Below are 20,642 nucleotides of genomic sequence, written 5' to 3' on the forward strand. Positions count from 1 at the left end.
TTACATCCAATAGTGTTGCATTTCCAGGGTCAAACCACCCAATAGTATTGCCCGCTTGTGTACTTGCACGCCCCTTTCAGAGTGTGTTATGACTTTCCAGATAAGAGTTTCAGTGCCAAAGAGAATAAAGCAGTCTTGAGCTAATCTTCAGAAAGGACAGTGTGTCTTTCCTGGTTTACTCCATTCCAAGCTGGAATACAAAGACTCAATAATTTGAAAGTCACCTTTACAATGATTAGGGGTTTGAGCCCCAGATAAAAATCTATAAGGGTATAAAGTCACGCCAGGTTGGACAGACTGACTCATTAAGGACTGCTTCGATACCTCTCTCCTTTTCACCCTATTTTAAATCTTCAGCTTAAAAGACTGTCGACATACCAAGGGATATAATCTCTGCTGTCTACAGTAATTGATAAATTGATCAGCTAATATCTGCTACATGGGTATGAAGTTAATACAAGGCTTCAAATATGGCTTCAGAATAAGATTGAACTCCGCAGAACTGAGAGGCTATCTATATATTGGCTTTTACGTTTGCGGCTAGTGAACCAACGGAATACTCAATATCGCCTAAATTGGCGCCAAACCTTGCTGTGACTGCTAGCCTGCATGAATGGAAGTCTGAACTAACATCCTTTCTATGACTATACTAATCCTCGGCCTCTTCTCTTCAGCTTATGTTTGCATTGGTCACTGTTAAGAGGGACATTTACTAACTACCACTGTCTGATGAATTACTTTAAGCCAGCTGCTTTTATGTTAATGCTTTTCATGGGGTTTTGGAGCTGATTTAATAGGGTTTGGTTGACTCTAAGTCAAGCTGGATGGGCTTTTTGTAGATATGAAGGGCTGTTCTTCATTTCTGTTTTTCCTATATCTAACCTAAGCCTCTGCTCTCCAGTCCAAAAAATCTAAAAGCTGACATAGTGAAGAACAGTAATTTACTTTGTATTAACCAACAAATCAATCTGCATGCAGCTACTATATTATTATAAAATCTTAGACTGTATTTTTGTATGCCTGTTAGATTCGGTCTCTTTGCTCCCACAATCTTTTGTACAGTAATGGCCATAAGTTTTGAGAATGACACAAATATTATATTTTCACATGATCTGTTGCCCTCTGGTTTTTATGTGTGTTTGTCAGATGTTTTTTATCACATACAGAAATACAAGTGCAATCGTATTATGAGTAACAAAAGCTTTTATTGACAGTAAGGCTACATTCACACGAACGTATGGGGGACGTATATACGGCCGACGTATATACGGCCGATATACGTCCCCCATACACTCCTATGAGCGCACGGCACCCTACGGGAGCGGTACGGTGCAGCACACGTGCGGCACCGTACCGTTCCGTACCCGGGAAAAAGATAGGACATGTCCTATCTTTTCCCGTAATACGGGGCCGTGCGCTATAGGTTGCTATGGAGAGGGGCGGGGGTGAGCTGCGCTCACCTCCTCCTCCTCTCCCCGTACACTGCCGTTGCCCGCTACGGTACGGTACGGGCGGGCAACGGCAGTGTGAATATAGCCTTAGAATGAGTTAATGCAGCAAGTCAATATTTGCAGTGTTGACCCTTCTTCTTCAGGACCTCTGCAATTCTCCCTGGCAGCTCTCAATCAACTTCTGAACCAAATCCTGACTGATAGCAGTCCATTCTTGCACAATCAATTCTTGCATTTTGTTACCATTAGTTGGTTTTTGTTTATCCACCCGTCTCTTGATGATTGACCACAAGTTCTCAATGGGATTAAGATCCGGGGAGTTTCCAGGCCATGGACCCAAATTCTCTGTTTTGTTCCCTGAGCCATTTAGTTATCACCTTTGCTTTATGGCAAGGTGCTCCATCATGCTGGAAAAGGCATTGTTGATCACCAAACTCCTCTTGGACAGTTGGGAGAAGTTGTTCTTGGAGGACATTCTGGTACCTTTTCTTTATTCATGGATGTGTTTTTAGGCAAGACTGTGAGAGAGCCGATTCCCTTGGCTGAGAAGCAACCCCACACATGAATGGTTGCTGGATGCTATACAGTTGGCATGAGACAAGACTGGTGGTATCGCTCACTTTGTCTTCTCCGAACAAGCTGTTTTCCAGATATTCCAATCAATCGGAAAGGGGATTTATTCTTTTTGACATTCTTAGTGACAGGTTCACTTTAAATTGGTGTTTTTACCACAAGTGTTCAACAATTTGGTGGGATCTGATCATTTTTTAAAAGGCTAGAATCTACAATGCTGGAATTTATTTTTCAAGGTAGACCGCCTAGAATTAAAGTAGAATCATGTAGTTGCTAAGACCTGAAAGTGGTTTGAATTTTTGCAGTAGCCAATGATATTTTTGTTTTCATTCAGTTTTGTGTTGTTTTCTGTGAAGAAATGAAGAGTTGGTGCCGAGCCATATTTGAATCCACCACCTGCAGTGCCCAAGATGAGCTGGTGGACTGTTTTCTCCTGGATTTTGCAATTTACTGTGCAATTAAAAAAAACAAGTGAGAGACCATTGCTATCTAAAACTTGGAAACCATACTTGCAGAACAATTAAGTACACGTAACAAACAGATTACACAACACACATTGCATACCCTGCTCAATCACTCAGTAGCTGTTGTGTCCCTCTATTTTCAGCATTCGGTTTCCTGTGGAGCAATGCCAGAAACTCCCATTCCGTGCAAAGAAATTTAAGCTGCACCATATTAGGCCAATATCACTGTGTATTAATGTCTTGGAAAACAAGTCAGAATTGAGGTCAGTGAGTGGTGATGTGCATGAGTATCATTTACACTTTACTGTTGTTACATTTTATTTTTTTTTTCTTCTTGTTCAGACCAGCTAAATATTGGGATAGTGCTGCAATCCATTACTTCCGGCAGCTGCTTAATGGTAAGGTTACATTTATTGTGGTAGAAGGCATAGTTTTCTCAGAGAAAGACCTCTTGCTAAGATATGACATCTACAGCTTTTTTGAATGTGGTCTCTTTAACCCTAGCTAATCCTGATAACCCTGGTATTCTTAACATGGGAACTATGCCTGATCTAAAGAATTAAAGGGAAACTGTAACCATCTATTAAAGGGGTATTCCAGGAATCAGCATAATTCATATACAAGTGGGCACTCAAAATATAAGCTAATGTGTAATTAGTTATTTAAAATTTTGCTCCCCTTAGCAGAATATGCTGGTGACATAGACTGTAATGAATTATTAAAATGCTACTGGCCCTTTAATCAGTCCGTTAATTTCCTCCGCGCGGTCCGTCACAGAAAAGAAGATGGCCGCTGGTCACATGTCCACATCACATGTCCTATACCTGCCTGGGCAGGGTCATGTGATCACCACTACGTTTGGCTGTAGTCGGTTGGTTGCAGTGCATCCAGTATGGTCAGTGTTGTGGTGATGGCAGTTACACATCATTACTATGGTAACAGAGCAAGAAAACCTGTTACATCATCACTGTTAGCAGAGCATAAGTGGTAGGAGGAGTTACTGAGAACTAAAGGATCATGGAACTTGTAGTTTCCAGTGGCGGCCATCTTAGTGATAACTCCACCTACTTTAGAGAGGCCATAAATTTTGTAAATCATAAAATCATATTATTTTAGCTCCGTTTTCTGACTAATGACATTGAGTATTGTTGTATTCATTTATTTATATCATCAAGGGTTTTTGTGTCAGACGTTCATATTCCCGGAATACCCCTTTAACCAATTACATTAAAAGGACCCACCTTTTCTAGTATTCTCTGTTTTGTTAAATAATGCCTTTATAAAAATTCACCTCCAAAGTCAAATTAGCTGAAAAGAGTCATTTATTTTGCGTGCAATGAGTCACTTTTAAAAACTGAAGGAGTGTTGTCGCCTCAGATGCCCATATCTTTGGCTCTATAAGACTTTTAGAACCATTCTTTTAGTGATCCAAAAGAGATCTCCTCTTTTGTTCTGTACATACCAAGATAGGCAATTGAGCCTTTCTCAGCTTAATTGCAGTGGGATTTGGAGGTGAGTTTAAACATAAGAGGCAGTGCTAGAAAGGGCATTATAAACTCTACCTAAAGTGACAGTAGTTTAGTGGTGTAAATCCTGTTGACAGAGTCCCTCTAACTCCATTTTGTCCACCCAATGACAAAAGACGTCAGCTGCTACGGTCACGAGTCTACAGCAAAAGGTAGAAGCTCTATAGGCATGGCGGTCGCCTGATCCCTGGGTCTGCAGGGTTCATCATAGCTGCTCTGGGTCTGATCTCCAGGGGTTTTTAATAACTCCTTATATGGGGGACATATAGAGTAAAAAAAATGTGACTCTCCTGGGGGCTCCTTATTTCACATCTACTGGGATTGCCCTAGAATTGCTATTTTTTTGGAGACAGGTACAGAACGTGCTACAGAAAACTCTACATACTGACGTAGAACTGGATCCCATGGTGCCACTATTGAGTTTTCCACCTCAGGGATTGGGAAAGGCTAGGTCCTAACTTATCGTACATATCACGGCCGCAACTAAGGCCCTAATTCCCCTGTTTTGGCAAAAGATGGTTCCACCATCCCTTTCCAACCTGTATGAACGAGTGAGAGATTTGAGGTCGATGGAGCATTTGACGGCTCTATTGAACAATTCTATGGAAAAGTTTTATGAAGTCTGGTCAACAAGTGCTGACTCTTAAAGGAAACCTACCAGTTAGAATGGTAGGGGTAAGCAGTAAGTACCGAGCACCAGCTCAGGGTGAGCTGGTGCCGGTACTTACTTTCGTTAGTGTTATTAACCACTGTATCGCGGTTTTAACACTTTTTGAACTTTAGAGCAGAAGAGGCTTCGGCGCTGCGCACAATCGTACTGTTAATCGTTGTTGTGTTGTTCTGATATTTTTTTAAAGGTTTATTCACTTTGACTACTATTTCCTAAAACTTTAATCACTTTTTTTTCACATTTGTAGTAAATTATCATCAAATTTTATAAAGAAAAAATAAGTCTCACATGTCATGGAAAAAAGAAAGTAAAAATTGTTGCATGTAAAGTTTTTCCAAAGATATCGTCATTTAAAGAAGCACATAGAACGTCAGAAATTGACCTGGAAATTCAGACACCAGTGATTCTGTTACGAAGGGAGGGGTTAAAGTTGGGGGGAAAAAGTGAAAAAAATCTCTGCCATACTAAAACAAAATTTTTACACTGTTTGTCCAAGACTATACATATTATTTATCAAACTGAAAGTCACACACTAGGGAATTCATTTGATTGGGGTCCAACATTCGAGTCCTGCCATACTCTGATATTTATGCGCTGTAATATTTGGTACAGTGCTACTGCTCCTGTCCAGTTGGCAGACATGGACTTGATGCCTTAAAGGGAACCTGTCATCAGAGACCCTTTTTTTAATTTGCCGCAGACATTAACTCCTTAACGCCGAGGCCCTTTTTCGTTTCTTTGCGTTTTATTTTTTTGCCGTATTCTTGTGGGCTTGGATTTTATGGCTTTCACTGTATGCCCCAAATGACATGTCTTCTGTATTCTTTGGGTCGGTGCGATCAACAGGGTGTTGTCATTTTTTGTGACTTTGGATGATGTTTTCAAATCTTTTATTTTTAGGACTGTATGGCCTTTTGATCACTTTTTTATAGAATTTTTTTCTATTTTTCAAAATGGCTTTGTGTGCTGTTTATCATTATATATCATTTTTATTTTTTTAAATATTTTTTTTAGACCCCCTAGGGTACTTTACCCTAGGTCAGTGATGGCGAACCTTTTAGAGACCGAGTGCCCAAACTTCGACCAAAATCCACTTATTTACCCTGATGTGCCATTTTAAGCAGTTACTTATTGCTACCTGTTCTTCCACATCTTTAACCCCTTAACGCTCTGCGCCGTAGCTCTACGGCGCAGAGGTATAAGGGATGTATGAAGAGGGCTCACGGGCTGAGTCCTCTTCATACAAAGGTGGGGGTTTTTGCATTTTGCAGAAAACCCCCACCGCTAATAACCCTCTCGACGCCGCCAGCAAAGTCGCCGGCGGCGTCTAAAATACGGGGGCGCGCGGGCGCCGCCATCTTTTTTACGATCGCCGCGCCCCCGAACGTCATCGGGGGGCGGCGATCGGTTACCATGGTAGCCTCGGGTCTTCTTTTGACACGAGGCTACATGGCTTATGCAGGTTCGTTAAAATGAGCCAGTGGCTCATTGTAATGTATAACCTGCAAAAATGCAGTATTGCAGTATATGGTAGGAGCGATCTGACCATCTAGGGTTAATGTACCCTAGATGGTCTAAAAAATAGTGGGAAAAAAAAAAAAAAGTTTAAAAAATAAAAAAATTTAATAAAATATTAAAAATTCAAATCACCCCCTTTCCCTAGAACGGATATAAAACATAATAAACAGTAAAAATCACAAACATATTAGGTATCGCCGCGTCCCAAAATGCCCGATCTATCAAAATATAAAAACGGTTACGGGCGGCGGTGACCTCCGAGGCGGGAAATGGCGCCCAAATGTCCGAAATGCGACTTTTACACCTTTTTACATAACATAAAAAATGATCAAAATGTCGCACAGACCTCAAAATGGTAGCATTGAAAACGTCGCCTCATTTTGCAAAAAATTACCCCTCACACATCTCCGTGCGCCAAAGTATGAAAAAGTTATTAGCGTCAGAAGATGGCAAAATTTTTTTTTTCTTTTTTGTACACATTCGTTTAATTTTTGAAAATGTATTAAAACACAATAAAACCGATATAAATTTGGTATCACCGCGATCGCACCGAACCAAAGAATAAAGTAGGCGTGTTATTTGGAGCGAAGAGTGAAAGTCGTAAAAACTGAGCCCACAAGAACGTGACGCACGTGCGTTTTTTTTTTTTCAATTTTTCCACATTTGGAATTTTTTTTCAGCTTCGCAGTACACAGCATGTTAAAATAAATAACATTACGGGAAAGTAAAATTTGTTACGCACAAAATAAGCCCTCACACAGGTCTGTACACGGAAAAATGAAAAAGTTATGGATTTTTGAAGTTGGAGAGCGAGAAATTACCCGAAAAACCCTCCGTCCTTAAGGGGTTAACTGTATCGGCCACCTGAGGCCACCAATACAGTTGAAAGAAGGTGGGCAAATTAAGACAATCCATTGTAGTTTCTCTCCAGGGTCTCTCTGTTTAGGAAGAATGCTGGGTCCAGCAGGATGACATCCAAAGATAATGCACTTCTTTTAACACCTTCTCACTTTTCAAACAGTTCCAAACAGTCAATGAAGTGTCACTGTAAAATAGTGCTAAGCGCAGCATCTCATAAGTTGGCTAGGACTGCAGGAAGATTTAATGGATTTGGTCCTGTTTGGTGAATTCTGTCCTAGGCTGATGTCCTGAGTGCCCACAGAAAGGGCTCTGAGTGCCACTACTGGCACCACTGCCATAGGTTTGCCATCACTGCCCTAGGTTGTCTGATCCTACCATATACTGCCATACTTCAGTTATAACCATATAAAGCGACACAAGTCAGAATACATAAAATGAGACTGAGCCTTAAAGCGTAATCATCATTTGAAATAATTTATTATATTGTGTATGGGAGCGTGTAGCGAACATTTTTCTTATACACTTTATGAACAAATTTTACTTTAAAAAAAAAAAAAAAAAATCAAGCTACTCCCTCCCATAGAGATGCGTATTCCAGCTTGTGCAGTGTGTGTCCATGGAGGCTGCATGAGCTCATATCTAATCTCCCTGTGTTTGGTTAAACAGCTCTGGTACAGAGGATTAATCCCTTCACTTTCAGCTTGTTTTATGAAAAGTATGCTCAAAGCATACTACAGCCAGGAGGAGAGCAAAAAGGATTAACACTAACCACTGTGAAGAAAACATGAGAGAAGAGAGAGATCTGTCTTCAATCCTGTAGACAGATTTGCCCTAGCAACGAAGAAGTAACATTGTAACGAGGGGGCACTTTACAGCCGGTTACTCTACAAACTAAGGAGAGTTTGTTAAAGGGAACCTACCACCACAAATCTACCTATAAAGGTAGATTGGGTGGTAGGTGGATCATTGGGACGTGAGGATAGCCCTTTTAAGGGCTAATCCTCACGTCCCCACACTTTTTTGTTAACTTTTATTAGACATATGTTCAAATTTACTTATGCGGCTACTGGGGCGTGGAGTAGCCGCATCTGAGGTTACACGAGGCTGCTACTCCACGCCCCGGTAGCCTCTTTTCCCCTCCTACTCACCCATCTTCGGCCCGCGCCTGCGTGGTCACTGCTCCGAAACAGGCGCGGGCCTGCTCTTCTGCGCATGCGCAGACGGCAGGATTGCCGGACGAGGGCGCGCACCTACGCGCCGAAGATGGGTGAGTAGGAGGGGAAAAGAGGCTACCGGGGCGTGGAGTAGCCGCCCCGTGTAACCTCAGATGCGGCTACTCCACGCCCCAGTAGACGCATAAGTAAATTTGAATATATGTCTAATAAAAGTTAACAAAAAAGTGTGGGGACGTGAGGATTAGCCCTTAAAAGGGCTATCCTCACGTCCCATTGATCCACCTACCACCCAATCTACCTTTTTAGGTAGATTTGTGGTGGTAGGTTCCCTTTAAGGAAGTAAATTAGAAAAATATTCATAACTGCCCCCTCCCTACAATCTCAAAAATAATCTGAAATAAAGGTAACTCTTTGAGCTACAAAATGGCTGGGTCTTAAAGGGGTTAAAGGCAAATCTTTTGAAAACCCAAAAACTATATTTATATGTATTCTATGGTGGATCCCTTAACTGAAACCACTTCCTGATGCTTGTGGCTCACTTCATCACAGGAGTATAAACAGCCAATTGTCAGCTGTAACACCTGCAGCGTTCTTATTGCGGGTTTATTCCTTAAAAGAGATTGACTGTCAAAATCAAGCATGATAAAACAGGTTTCACTTACTGGCTATGAAGCTACACCACTTAGGGGCTTTTCAGGCTCATTAAAAGTTCATGGAGGCCATGGATAGCAGATATAAAAAGATTACCACAGTCACAGTGCCGGGATCTTTGAGTAAGTGCCCGTGTTGTTTTATGCATGATTTTGATGGTAGATTATCTTCTAAATGCTGTGGTCAGTGTGGCCAAGGCGTTTAAAGAGTTTTTTGGAGGTTTTCAAACCAATCAATGCCTCATTCTTCCTTAAAGGTCACCTACCACCAGGATGAAGGGTTGTAAACCAAGCACACTGACATACTGGTGTGTGTGTGTGCACCCTCTGGGATCTGCTCTTCTTTTAGATTCTTATGCCCTGTTTTATTTTGTTTAAAAGGCTTTTAAAAATATGCAAATGAGCCTGAGGGGCTCCAGGCTCCATAGGCTGTGGAGCATGGAGCCCCTCAGACTTATGTGCTTAATTTTTAAAGCCTTTTTTTTCCTTTAAAACAATAACATAGGAAGCTTAAAGAAGAGCGGATCCTGCCAGAGGGGGCACACACAAGTTTGTCAGTGTGCTTGGTTTATAAACCTTCATCCTGGTGGTAGATGTCTTTTAGAGGGAGGTTGCCTTCAAGAACAGGCACTATAAAGGCACCTTGTTGACTTCCCCATAGTGCCTTTGTTGATAAGTGCAGTTCAGCCGATTCAGTTTAGTACCCCAAACTCGCTCTGCCTTCGTCTATGATTGCTTTGCCCACTGGTGTGTGGCTGCGTCCATTACAGGGTTTGCGAAAAATGGTGAGAAGATCTACAGTTTCCCACATTGTTCACTGCTAAATCCACCATACAGTGATAAGGACAGCATTCTGGCAAGTATAGGAAGTGGACAGAAGGAGGACTTCCTGTCTGCTCTGGGTGAGATTTGAAGAGACGCCAAGCTGTTAATAAAAAGGAGGCCTGGTTCACTGGCAACCTGGAGAAAACATATCTCCACTATTTAGAATGACTCATCCATATCATTTGCATATCAGAAAAACAGCTGTAATTAAAGTACAGCCTTTCAGTGGCCGATCATTTTGGGTGATGTGAGCTGAACTTTTCAACCTTTACCTGTAGGAATTATGGGTGTGAGGGGTAACAATCTGGTGGCTGGTCTTATTTAAAGGGAACCTGTCATCTGAAATTTGGTCTAATAAACGATTACCAGTATGTTGTCTAGCAGCTTTACACCTTCCTGATCATGTTTTTCATGGCCCAGTGTGATGCCATCACCAAATCAGCTAAGAAGTGAGATGTAAATTGGTTGTATAAAGTCAAGGAGGCGGAGAGTTTAACATGGAAGTCAAGGTTTTCCTGCCTTGGAACACCTTCTCCCCTGTTACTGACATTATGCCCAGGACTTCTAGAGATTGGTTAGTGATTTCTCTGGGTGCAGGACCATCAGTTACAATAAAGGCAGAGTTCTGAGAAAGAGAGAACTTGAATTTGGTGTTAAAAATCTCAGCCTCCGCTTATGTCTGGACAAACATGACAGAAGAGTGCAAAATTAATGTGGGTTCAGCAAAATGTTTTTTTTTTCTTCTAGAGTCCCTCAAGATTGAAGCTCAGCTTTGCTCAGTAGAAAATAACTGTATGACTGTATATCTTTATCTGACTACTACTGATTCTGTGGTAAGACAATTGACACTCTTACAGTCCGTCTAAATGGAATTATACCTTTCAGAGATTGTTAATCATTTTCTTAATTTTTTGTATTTAAAGATTTGCGCCAATGATGATTTGGTGGCCAAAAAGTATGCTTGCTATGAAAATAGAAATCTCGAAAACAAGATTGAAAACAGCAATGTTTTGTCCACAGCCCATACTCTACAGAATGGGCTCACGTCTTTTCCTTTTGCTGGAACTCTTCCTCAGTCCTTAGAAAAACAGGATCTTAAAGTGCAAATCGCTGCTCCAAACCAGTGTGAAGAATTAAGCTCTTCAAATCAATCTATGGGTAAGCTTCACAATTTATTGTGAACTGAAAAGTAAAAATCAACGGTTAGATCTAGAAAGTCTAAAGCTATAATGTCACAATCATTCTAAAACCCTCCACATGTAGTCAGTATGAGGCAAGAGCCAACATATGGTAGCCTGGTAAGGTACTGCTTGGCCCAAGTATTGAACATTTTAGCATGGTTAATTAGTCATAGGGAATTTTATGGGCCAGCCATATTGACAAGCTACTTTTTAACAGCTGCTGAAGTCAAGAGTACAGGAACTTTTAACCATTTATTAGTGCGCCCCTGCAGGAAGATACTTACCGCACCAGGACGTTCTATTACACACAGCTTCTGGGACTGGCTCATAAATGGAGCCGGTATCCGTAGCAGCGTGTGTCAGCTGTATATTACAAGCATGACCTCTGTGTGTAAAGATAAGATTCCCTGTGTCTCTTAGCATGGGATCCGATCCTCTTCTGGGCAGCCCAGAAGTCTGCCAAGTGCCCCGGGGCTGCCTGAGCAGTCCTACAGCCAGATCCCTTTTGGGTCTAACTGTAAACTGTCTGAGCATGCCAGACAACTTACGCTGCTCTACATCGAATTAGTATTGTAGAGCAGTGTATTGGACTGTATTCCCCTAAATTATCTCTTTTCCCCACAAACACTTAAAGTATAAAAAACAAATACACAAAAAAACCCCACATATTTGGTATTGCCTTGTCTAACAATCTTTATAATAAAACGGGCCCACACAGTAAACCCTGTAAAAATAGAACCCCAATTTTTTTTTTAATAATAAACTTACCCTCTTCTCGACATGTGATGTAATAGTACGTAACTCGTCGGGTGCGGGTGAATGGAGGGGGCTCATTGGCTGAGCCCTCTCTATAGCAGGTAAGTCTTTGCTGCAAGGTGATCAGTCGGCATGACAGCCACGGGTCTCCCAAAGACCCGAGGCTGTCTTGTTTTAACCCATTGATTACAATGTGTAATAAGCACATTGTAATGAATGAGGAGGAAAATACCCTTTTACTGCCATAGCCAGTATATGGTAGGATTGATCAGACCACCTACGGTTAAAGTACCCTAGAGGATCTGAAAAATAGAAAAAATGTAAAATACAAATGATATTAAAAAAACCTAAAAATTAAACCCCCCCCCCCTTTCCCTAGAACTGATATAAATATAAACTGTAAAAATCATAAACACATTGGGGCAAATTTACTTACCCGGCCCATTCGCGATCCAGCGACGCGTTCTCTGCTCTGGATTCGGGTCCGGACGGGATTTAATAAGGTAGTTCCTCCGCCGTCCACCAGGTGGCGCTGCTGCGCTGAAAGTCATCTCATCGCGCCGGAATGCACCACCTCGGACCAGGTGAAGGTAAGCGCTCCCCAAGCGTCACTTTTTCGGTTTTTAAATGCGGCGGTTTTTCCGACTACGTCGGGTTTTCGTTTGGCCACGCCCCCGATTTCCGTCGCGCGCATGCCGATGCGCCACAATCCGATCGCGTGCGCCACAATCCGATCGCGTGCGCCACAATCCCAGGGCAATTCAGGTACAATCGGCGCAAATTGGAAATATTCGGGTAACACGTCGGGAAAACGCGAATCGGGCCCTTAGTAAATGACCCCCATTAGGTATTGCAGTGTCCGCAAATGCCGATTTATCAAAATATAATAATGGTTTTGACTGCGTTTAACAGAAAATTGCGCCCAAAAGTCGAAAATAACCCTTTTTTCCATTTTGAAAAATATAAAAAATTCTATAAAAAGTTATCATCTGTCTTTCATCTCATGCTGCTCCCCTTCCCCACATTGTATTTGACACTTTGTACAGATAAGCTGTTAACCTTTAGTCCTCACAAAGCACAGGCTACAGCAGTGGTGGCGAACCTATGGCACGGGTGCCAGAGGTGGCACTTAGAGCCCTTTCTGTGGGCATCCAGGCCATCACCAGAGATGACTCCAGGTATCTTCCTACAGTCCCAAACAGCCCAGGACTTTCTGTGTTCGGAGCTACCTGGGACTACTGGAGGAGTGAGAAGGTGTGGACAGATCTGGATTATCATTGTAGCTCCTGCTCCGGCCCTGACAATTCTTCCTGTTTATGGGACCCTGGAGGAAAGGTACAATGATCATCCACATTTCTTCTAGCTTCTGCTAAATTGGTGTTCTCAGGGTGCTGATATGAATGAAAGCTGTGAGTATAAATCACAAATTAAATTTGTAACTTTGTAATAAATAAGTGGGACTTGGTTGTAGTTTGGGCACTCGGTCTCTAAAAGGTTCGCCATCACGGGGCTATAATCTTCAGGTTATTGGTTTACTTTACCACTAATTACATGTTCACAGCTCCTCCATGTGATGGAAGCTGCCAGGCTTGTCACCATATACATCATGTATGTGCACTATGCAGTATTCACTGGATTTACTTCTGGGAAACTATATGTATTTGATGCTAAATTACTTTGAGAGAGAACACAAGGCATCATGGGATCTGTGGTCAAGTTAACTGGCTTCGGCCTGAAGGCATTGACTGACAGATATTAGTCTCCGCCCACTTCACGTCTAGTGAGAGAGATTACCAGAACAGAAAATGCCATAACTTTGGAAAGAAAAGGGCAAGTAGCCCAATATGGCCATAATTATGTTTGTTTTTAATGGGGAATCCCATTATACTTAGGTAAAATCATTATAACTTTACAGTTAAGATTTACATTTTTCTTAATCCCAGACCATGGAGGCCTGCTTAACCCCTTACCGACATGTGACGTAGTATTACGTCACATGTCGGGTGCGGGCTGAGCCCCCGCCATAGCCGGTAAGTCTTTGCTGCATATTGCTGCATATTTGTTGGTCGCCGCTGGCAAATGGTGCTATAAAGGATAGGCTCAACCGTTAACGCACACTTTAACATTTTGTAATAAAACGCATACGTTAACATATTATTACTACACATGTTAACAGTAATATCATTAGGCAAATCACCTTTCCTCAGCTGTATTTCAAAAAGTAATGTAAATGCAACCAAAATGGAATGTGTGAACACAGCCCCTTAGCTCATCAGTAAGGAGCCCAACACTTGACCCCTGCAGTGATCAGGTTTAAACTATGCAACAAATGCTGTACATAGAATAACTTTTAATGATAAATATTTTTGTTGTTTTGGCTTAGAGTTGGCTGAGAAAATTCTTATCCAGAAAAGGTATGATCTTATTTCTATTTCTTAGCATGCAGTTTATTTTTTTGTTTTAACTGAAAACCACTTGTCTTTCATTATTCTTCACATAAGATATTATTGCTGACTTCATTTTGCAGCAAAGCTATGAAAGAAACAAGAATGGTAGAGTCTCTGAATAAAGAAATATCCGTTTCTCTGAGAAAAGAACATCCTGAATCTGCTTCGGAAAATGTAGCAGTCATATACCCACAGCCCAAAGAGTCAGTTTCAAAGTGTCCCACAGTTAAGGATGTTACCAGTCCCAATCCTTTCATCTCACTTGCATGGTTAAACCCAACTCCAGGGCACATCTTGCATACTGGTATGGCAATCCTTTTATTTTTTATTTATTTATTGTTTATGATGTTACTTTTAACACATAATGACATTAAATATTTTATTTTGTACTTTATAGAACCCTCCGAAAATTATATTTCTGATAAGAGGTATGTATTGTTGTTGTGGTTTTTCTTGTCTTTTTGTAACCAAGCATGTTATAATAAGGTGAGACCATATGGGACCAGATCTCGCCGCCCCCTTGTGAAGTCACCAGCGGGGAAGGGGGGCTTAAGGGGTGTTGGATGATCGGTTGCTATTACAGCGATCCCATTGTAATCGATGATTTGTAAAACTCCCATATACTTCCATACTGTAGTATGGCACTATATAGTATGATCAATCGGACAACCTAGGGTTAAAGTACCCTAGGGGGTCTTAAAAATAAAAATTAAATTAAAAAAAAAAATAATTCAAATCGCCCCCTTTTCCCTGGAACTGATGTAAATATAAACAAACGTTAAAAATCATAAACATGATATGTGTCACCGTATCATCAAAATATAATATTTTTCCTAACGTTTAACCCCTAAAAGAAAATAGCGCTCAAAGCCCAAAATGCCACTTTTTTGCCTTTTTGAAAAATAGAAAAAATTCTATAAAAAGTGATCAAAAGGCTGTACAGTCCTTAAAATTGTATAATGGTGTAATTTGAAAACGGCATCAAAAGTCACAAATAATGACAACACCCACAGCTCGGTAAACCAAAAAATGAAAAAGTTATTTGCGCTAGAAGATAATAATATAAAGATTTTTTTCTTTGTACAGGAGGTTTTAATTTTTGTAAATGTATGAAAACATTGTAATGCCTTTCTAAATCTGGTATCCCCATGATCGTACCAGCCCAGGGAAGCTTAGTTTGCAGGAATCTATGATCTGCAAACTGCATTAGTTCTAGGGAATAGATCAGCCACCCAGAAACCGGTAATGGGTACCAGCGGCGAAAAGACCACTATGGTGCTCCATAGCCTCAGCGGTCATTTGGTTCGTCATGAGCGCGCGTGCATGCTTGCTTCTACCTCTGAATTGTTTCCCCAGAAAGCTTGTTTCTAGACCTTATATTTTTTCCTGAACCTAACAGGACTATATACCCACTGTCCTGAAGGTTTTGTGTAAACCCCTTTTGATCTTTTGGTGAATTTTTTTTTTTTTTGAAAGACAGTCTACAGTTTGCTTGCTTGTATCCTGGCCTATTCCCTAGATAAAATATTCCTGCAAACTGAGCTTTGTTCTTTGGGAGGCAGCCACCCAGCACCAGCTAATGGGTAGATTAGCACACACCTGGTAGTGACTCATAAAATCAAGTCTCCCACACTGAAGGTCTCCAGTAATGTTTAACAAATAACCATTTAGCTTCTGTTAGTATCGTTTCCAACCGTACTTTCTTTGCCGTTGCCTTAGTGGCAGCATCGCCTCTAACTGAATGTGCTCTGAAAATGGTAGTATCTATACCCCCCCTGCACATTGCTTCCAGGATCCAACCTCTAATTGTATTTGGAGATGCCCTCCTTTTTGAAGCCCTAGAGGTGATGAACAGCTCTGTAAAGTCTTCTCTTGGGGTGCTCTAGGTATCTCCTCATTACCAGGACCAAGCACAATTCTGGTTCTAGAGAGTCCTCAACTAAATCAATCTCTACCAAACTCTGGTTAATGTGGGAAGTTTTCATCCTTCCTTTGTGGATCACATGAAAACTGGCAGGTCTCTGTGACAACCATAGTTCATCAATGTGAATCAGTGTTCCATAGCTCTACCTACTAATGCTAACTCCATTAGACAATCCACATTGATACCCGCCACTCTGATTGAGAGACCTTCTGGGTCTAAAATTCTCAAATATTTGAGTAAGATCTCTATTTGAACAATTGTTCTGGATGCAAAAGCATCTCTCAATAATCTCAAATATAACTTGTTTTCAGTCAGAGTTGGGATTATAATGTTAAGAGCTCTATACGCTATATTGCTCGCTGAGTCCTCCCGGGGGAACCCAAGGTTTGTGTCAGCATGGGAGACGGACTTATCAATCACACTCATGGAAGCAGAATGGGACAAAGCCTTCTTATTCTCCCATAGTCTCCCCTTGCCCTGCAGCGCCCAGGAGAAGAATTATAAGATCTTATCACGATGGTACAGGTGCCCCCTCACGCTCCATAGGATCTACCATGTAGTTTCGTAGCTTTGCTGGAGGTGCGTTGCGTAGGTGGGATCCATTCTTCACATTTGGTGGATCTGCTCGGCAATACAGGTCTTCTGGCGGATGGTATTTGACACCTATAGCAGGGTGTCTGGTAAGACTATACAATTCAGCCCACAGGTTGCCCTCCTTTCAGTGTTGCCGGGCCCCATCTCCTCCATCAAAAAAGGCCTCCTTCGCCATTTTCTCACGGCAGCGAGGAAAGTGATCCCTCAACACTGGAAGAGCCCTCATCCACCCACGGCTGTGGAGTGGATACAGGCGCTCCGTTACATATGGAGGAGCTGGTGGCCGAAGACAGACCCGAGTAAAACAGCCACAGTGTGGACCCCCTGGGAGGAATATCCGCTAACCCCTGCCTTTCAGGATCTTTTTGCTTAGAATAATAAGATCTTTACTTGAAATCGAAACCGTTCAGGACCCTTGCATTGAAAATAATAGGCGGTACGATCAGTACATATGGCCAAAGAATGACTCGAAAGCCATCCTTGACCCGCCCCACCCAGCCCCACCAAGCTTTGTCCTACTCGTCTATGTCTTGTGCTGTCTGCTCTCTTTTGGATTTTTGTCTTGTTCTATCAATGAAAAAGGTGGGCGGACCTTGCGGTTGTTACATTATGATCCTCGCCTCAATGTGATCTCACAGTCTGCCGTCATGCCGCTATATGATATTGAATGTATCTTGATGCTGGGGTCCTTCGAGACCACCCTTCATGCCTTGAAAATTCTGTTTGTAACTGTTTTTCATTTTTACCAATAAATGTGGATTGAACATAATGTTAAGAGCAGAGCCTATGGTTTTAAGTGTATCATGCCTCAACCAGTGGTCCACATTTAACTCCTCCCAGGCCCTTAATAATACCCTGGAATGGACGGTATTCAAATTTACCTGTCTGACCTCTCCGTGAGGTTCCTGGTCTGTAGAAAGCACCTCTAATTGTAGAGATTTCTCTTCCTTCCGTAAACTCTCTTCAAGGCAGTCCTGGGTTATAATCATAGGTTTGTCCCTGGGACTTGTATGACCGACCTACTGCATGAAAGGGCCGTTTAAAAGTCTGGGCTGGTTTTTTCACATCTGCAAATGATTCCCTAGCCCTGTATCTTGCTGTAATCTATTGTATGAATTCTTTGCCAAAAAGATTAGCTGTTTGGAAACTCGTGTGCCTTCGGGGCTAAATCTAACATCCCTGGAGCTGTGAGCCACTTGGCTCTCTTAATGTTATAGACAAAATTTAATGACTGCCCCACAATAACAACTGCTCTGCTTATGGCCTTCTGCAGAGCAATTTTTTGACGCCATTAATCTCTTGGTATTGCTGGTGGTCTCTAAGCTGCCCTCCTCTGCCTTGAACAGCATTAATAGTAAAGGACCAACAGTGTCCAAAATTCTGAATTGTATAGTGCTTAAAATGGCGTCCAGACTTTCTGGTGTATGTGAGGTTCCAGCAATGGATCAATATCTGGTGTAATGAGCACTTGTATGTCAGGGATACCAATATGGTTATGCAGCATCGGGTCATCTTCCTTAACTAGCGTGGTTCTGAATGCTACACTAGCAAAATCTCGGACTTCTGGGGATTCTTCTATGGCCCAACTATGGTTAAATAGTTTATAAGGAAGGGATTTTCCTGCTAGCCCCACTCTGGTAATTTGTATCTCACTGCGTTTTCCCCTCTCGCAGCGGACCTAGTGACCATCTCTGACTGCCAATCTACCTCTTCTGTGAGTTCTCCTGGAGACATGTATGGTGAATTGAACACCTCATGGAAATTGTAGTTCGTTATGTTGCTTGAATGAGCTGAACTACTTGGAGCTGCAGTTTTATTAATGGTGTTAAACATAGAGGGTGTATTTGCACCTCTGTCTTTCCGACCAGAGGTGACATAGCACCAAGTCGCCCTGTCCCCAGGGTCTGACTGGAAGGTCTCAAAAACAAAAAAATTGGACCTGCTGTCACGGCAGGGATATTGGGATAATATTTAATATTAAACTGCCACCTAAGGCAGTGCAAAAGATGCCCATATCCGGACATGCAATGAAAGTAAAACGTCACTTTTAATAATGTCTAAATGTAAAAAGTGGCAGTAAAAGCACTACTAACTGTTCAACTTGAGGAACAAATGTTAAAAACACAGGTGCCTAAAGCTAACAAATTTCACAAAATAGACCTGAGATCAAACTGTAGGAAAAAAAATAGTGGTATAGACAAAGTCCAATAATTGATAGAGATTGGGGTAGGACTATCTAGGGTACCTCCTAGGTGTGCCTCACTACTGTGAGTGTATACCCTAGATCAGAGTGCTAGCTGTACAGCACGTATCTATAATGTAAAGGGTTATTATCTTTTAAACCCAATGCATTAGGTTCAGTGGTATGGGATCAAGCATGATCTCATTACATACCAAACCAAGCTATAACACTCAGCTTAGGTACCTATATGCTCACAGAGATTGCAGTGTCCCTGCACCAATCTCACTAACTGATCCTAGGTGGATATAGAATCTCAGGCACTAACTGGACCCCAGACCAGCTGAACTACCCCACTTAGTCTCAGGAGTAAGCTTAAATAAACTGAAGGTAGCCTAGGCGCTCCTGCTAATTAAAATAGACAGAGATTAGCCCCCCGACATGTTTCGCCGGATAACCGGCTCCATCAGGGGTCGGGTTAATAATGCTGATGGAGCCGGTTATCCGGCGAAACATGTCGGGGGGCTAATCTCTGTCTATTTTAATTTTGTGAAATTTGTTAGCTTTAGGCACCTGTGTTTTTAACATTTTTTTCCTCAAGTTGAGCAGTTAGTAGTGCTTTTACTGCCACTTTTTACATTTAGACATTATTAAAAGTGACGTTTTACTTTCATTGCCTGTCCAGATATGGGTATCTTTTGCGCTGCCTTAGGTGGCAGTTTGTATTAAATATTATGACTGGAAGGTCTGACACAACCACCTTCTTTCTGGTCTTCTTTTTTTTTTTTTTTTGTAACTCCTTCTTCCTCAGGCTAAGGGTGCTAGGGAGGACTTGTCTTCATTCATAGTTGCCAGAAAAAATTCTGAGGTAAGAGCGTGCACGCTCATGACGGCTATGGAGGGCCATACTGGTCATTTCACAGTGCGCCGACAGAATTACAGAAGGCTGCCTTCCAAAGAACGTATATCGTAGACATGTCATCTGGGGAAAGCTGTAAAATCCAAGCCCACAAGAAAACGACGCACAAAGATTTTTTCACCAATTTCACTGCATTTGGAATTTTATTCCCTCTTCCCAGTACATGGCTTGGAATATTAAATACCGTCACTATGTAGTGCAATGTGTTACGCAGAAAACAAGCTCTCTCACAACTCTTTACAAGGGAAAAACAAAAAGTTAAAGATTTTTGAAGGTGGGGAGTGAAAAATGGAATTGCAAAAACCACAAAGCGCCAGGTTGTAAAGGGGCTAATGAATAAATGGCAAGCATAGCCTCCCTTTAGTGAATAAATGGCCAGCAGTAGCCACCCTTTAGTGCGTAAATGGCCAGCAGAGTGCTGAGAGGGTTGGTTATGAGGGAGTTAATGTTGGAAGGTGGCACATTTGATATACCATAGTTACAGTTGGTTTCCTGCTCTTGAAAAGCCAAATAGCACTCTTTAAAGGAAATCTACCATTTAAAATGTACAAGTATACACTAAACATATGTACCTGCCGGGTTCTTCACAGCGATTCCTGCAGGTATCTTTGTTAATCTTGACACGGTGAGTAAATTAAAAAAAAAAAAAAAAAAGACTTATAAAATATATGGTAATTAGCCTAGGGCTTTCTGTATGCATCACACAGGTGCTCTAGGGAAATAATTCTGCACGCTTCTGGCACATTACCTTCTCTGCTCTGCTGAAGCTGGGTGACGTCACGCAGTAGGCGTGCATAGTTATGAGTCGAGAGTGCCTCAGCTGCTGTGTCAAGATTAACCCGGATCGCTGTGAAGATACTGGTATGTATGTTTAGTGTATATTTGTAAGTTTTGAATGGTAGATTTCCCTCAATATCTGCACCCTGCTG

At 41.7% G+C, this 20,642-nt stretch overlaps 1 protein-coding gene across 3 annotated transcripts in view; it reads left to right on the forward strand.

Annotated features, from left to right (window-relative positions):
- Positions 1–20,642, forward strand: part of TDRD12 (tudor domain containing 12) — a 103,874-nt gene that overhangs the window by 12,182 nt on the left and 71,050 nt on the right. For all 3 annotated transcript variants that reach the window (XM_072117227.1, XM_072117226.1, XM_072117228.1), the window contains exons 4-11: positions 2,359–2,495; positions 2,632–2,751; positions 2,831–2,886; positions 10,461–10,546; positions 10,637–10,871; positions 14,034–14,064; positions 14,178–14,401; positions 14,495–14,525. In XM_072117227.1, the coding sequence (XP_071973328.1) occupies positions 2,359–2,495; positions 2,632–2,751; positions 2,831–2,886; positions 10,461–10,546; positions 10,637–10,871; positions 14,034–14,064; positions 14,178–14,401; positions 14,495–14,525 (920 nt within the window). The remainder of the gene's footprint in view (positions 1–2,358; positions 2,496–2,631; positions 2,752–2,830; positions 2,887–10,460; positions 10,547–10,636; positions 10,872–14,033; positions 14,065–14,177; positions 14,402–14,494; positions 14,526–20,642) is intronic.

The sequence above is a fragment of the Engystomops pustulosus genome, chromosome 7, assembly GCF_040894005.1.
Source record: "Engystomops pustulosus chromosome 7, aEngPut4.maternal, whole genome shotgun sequence".
NCBI lineage: Eukaryota > Metazoa > Chordata > Amphibia > Anura > Leptodactylidae > Engystomops > Engystomops pustulosus.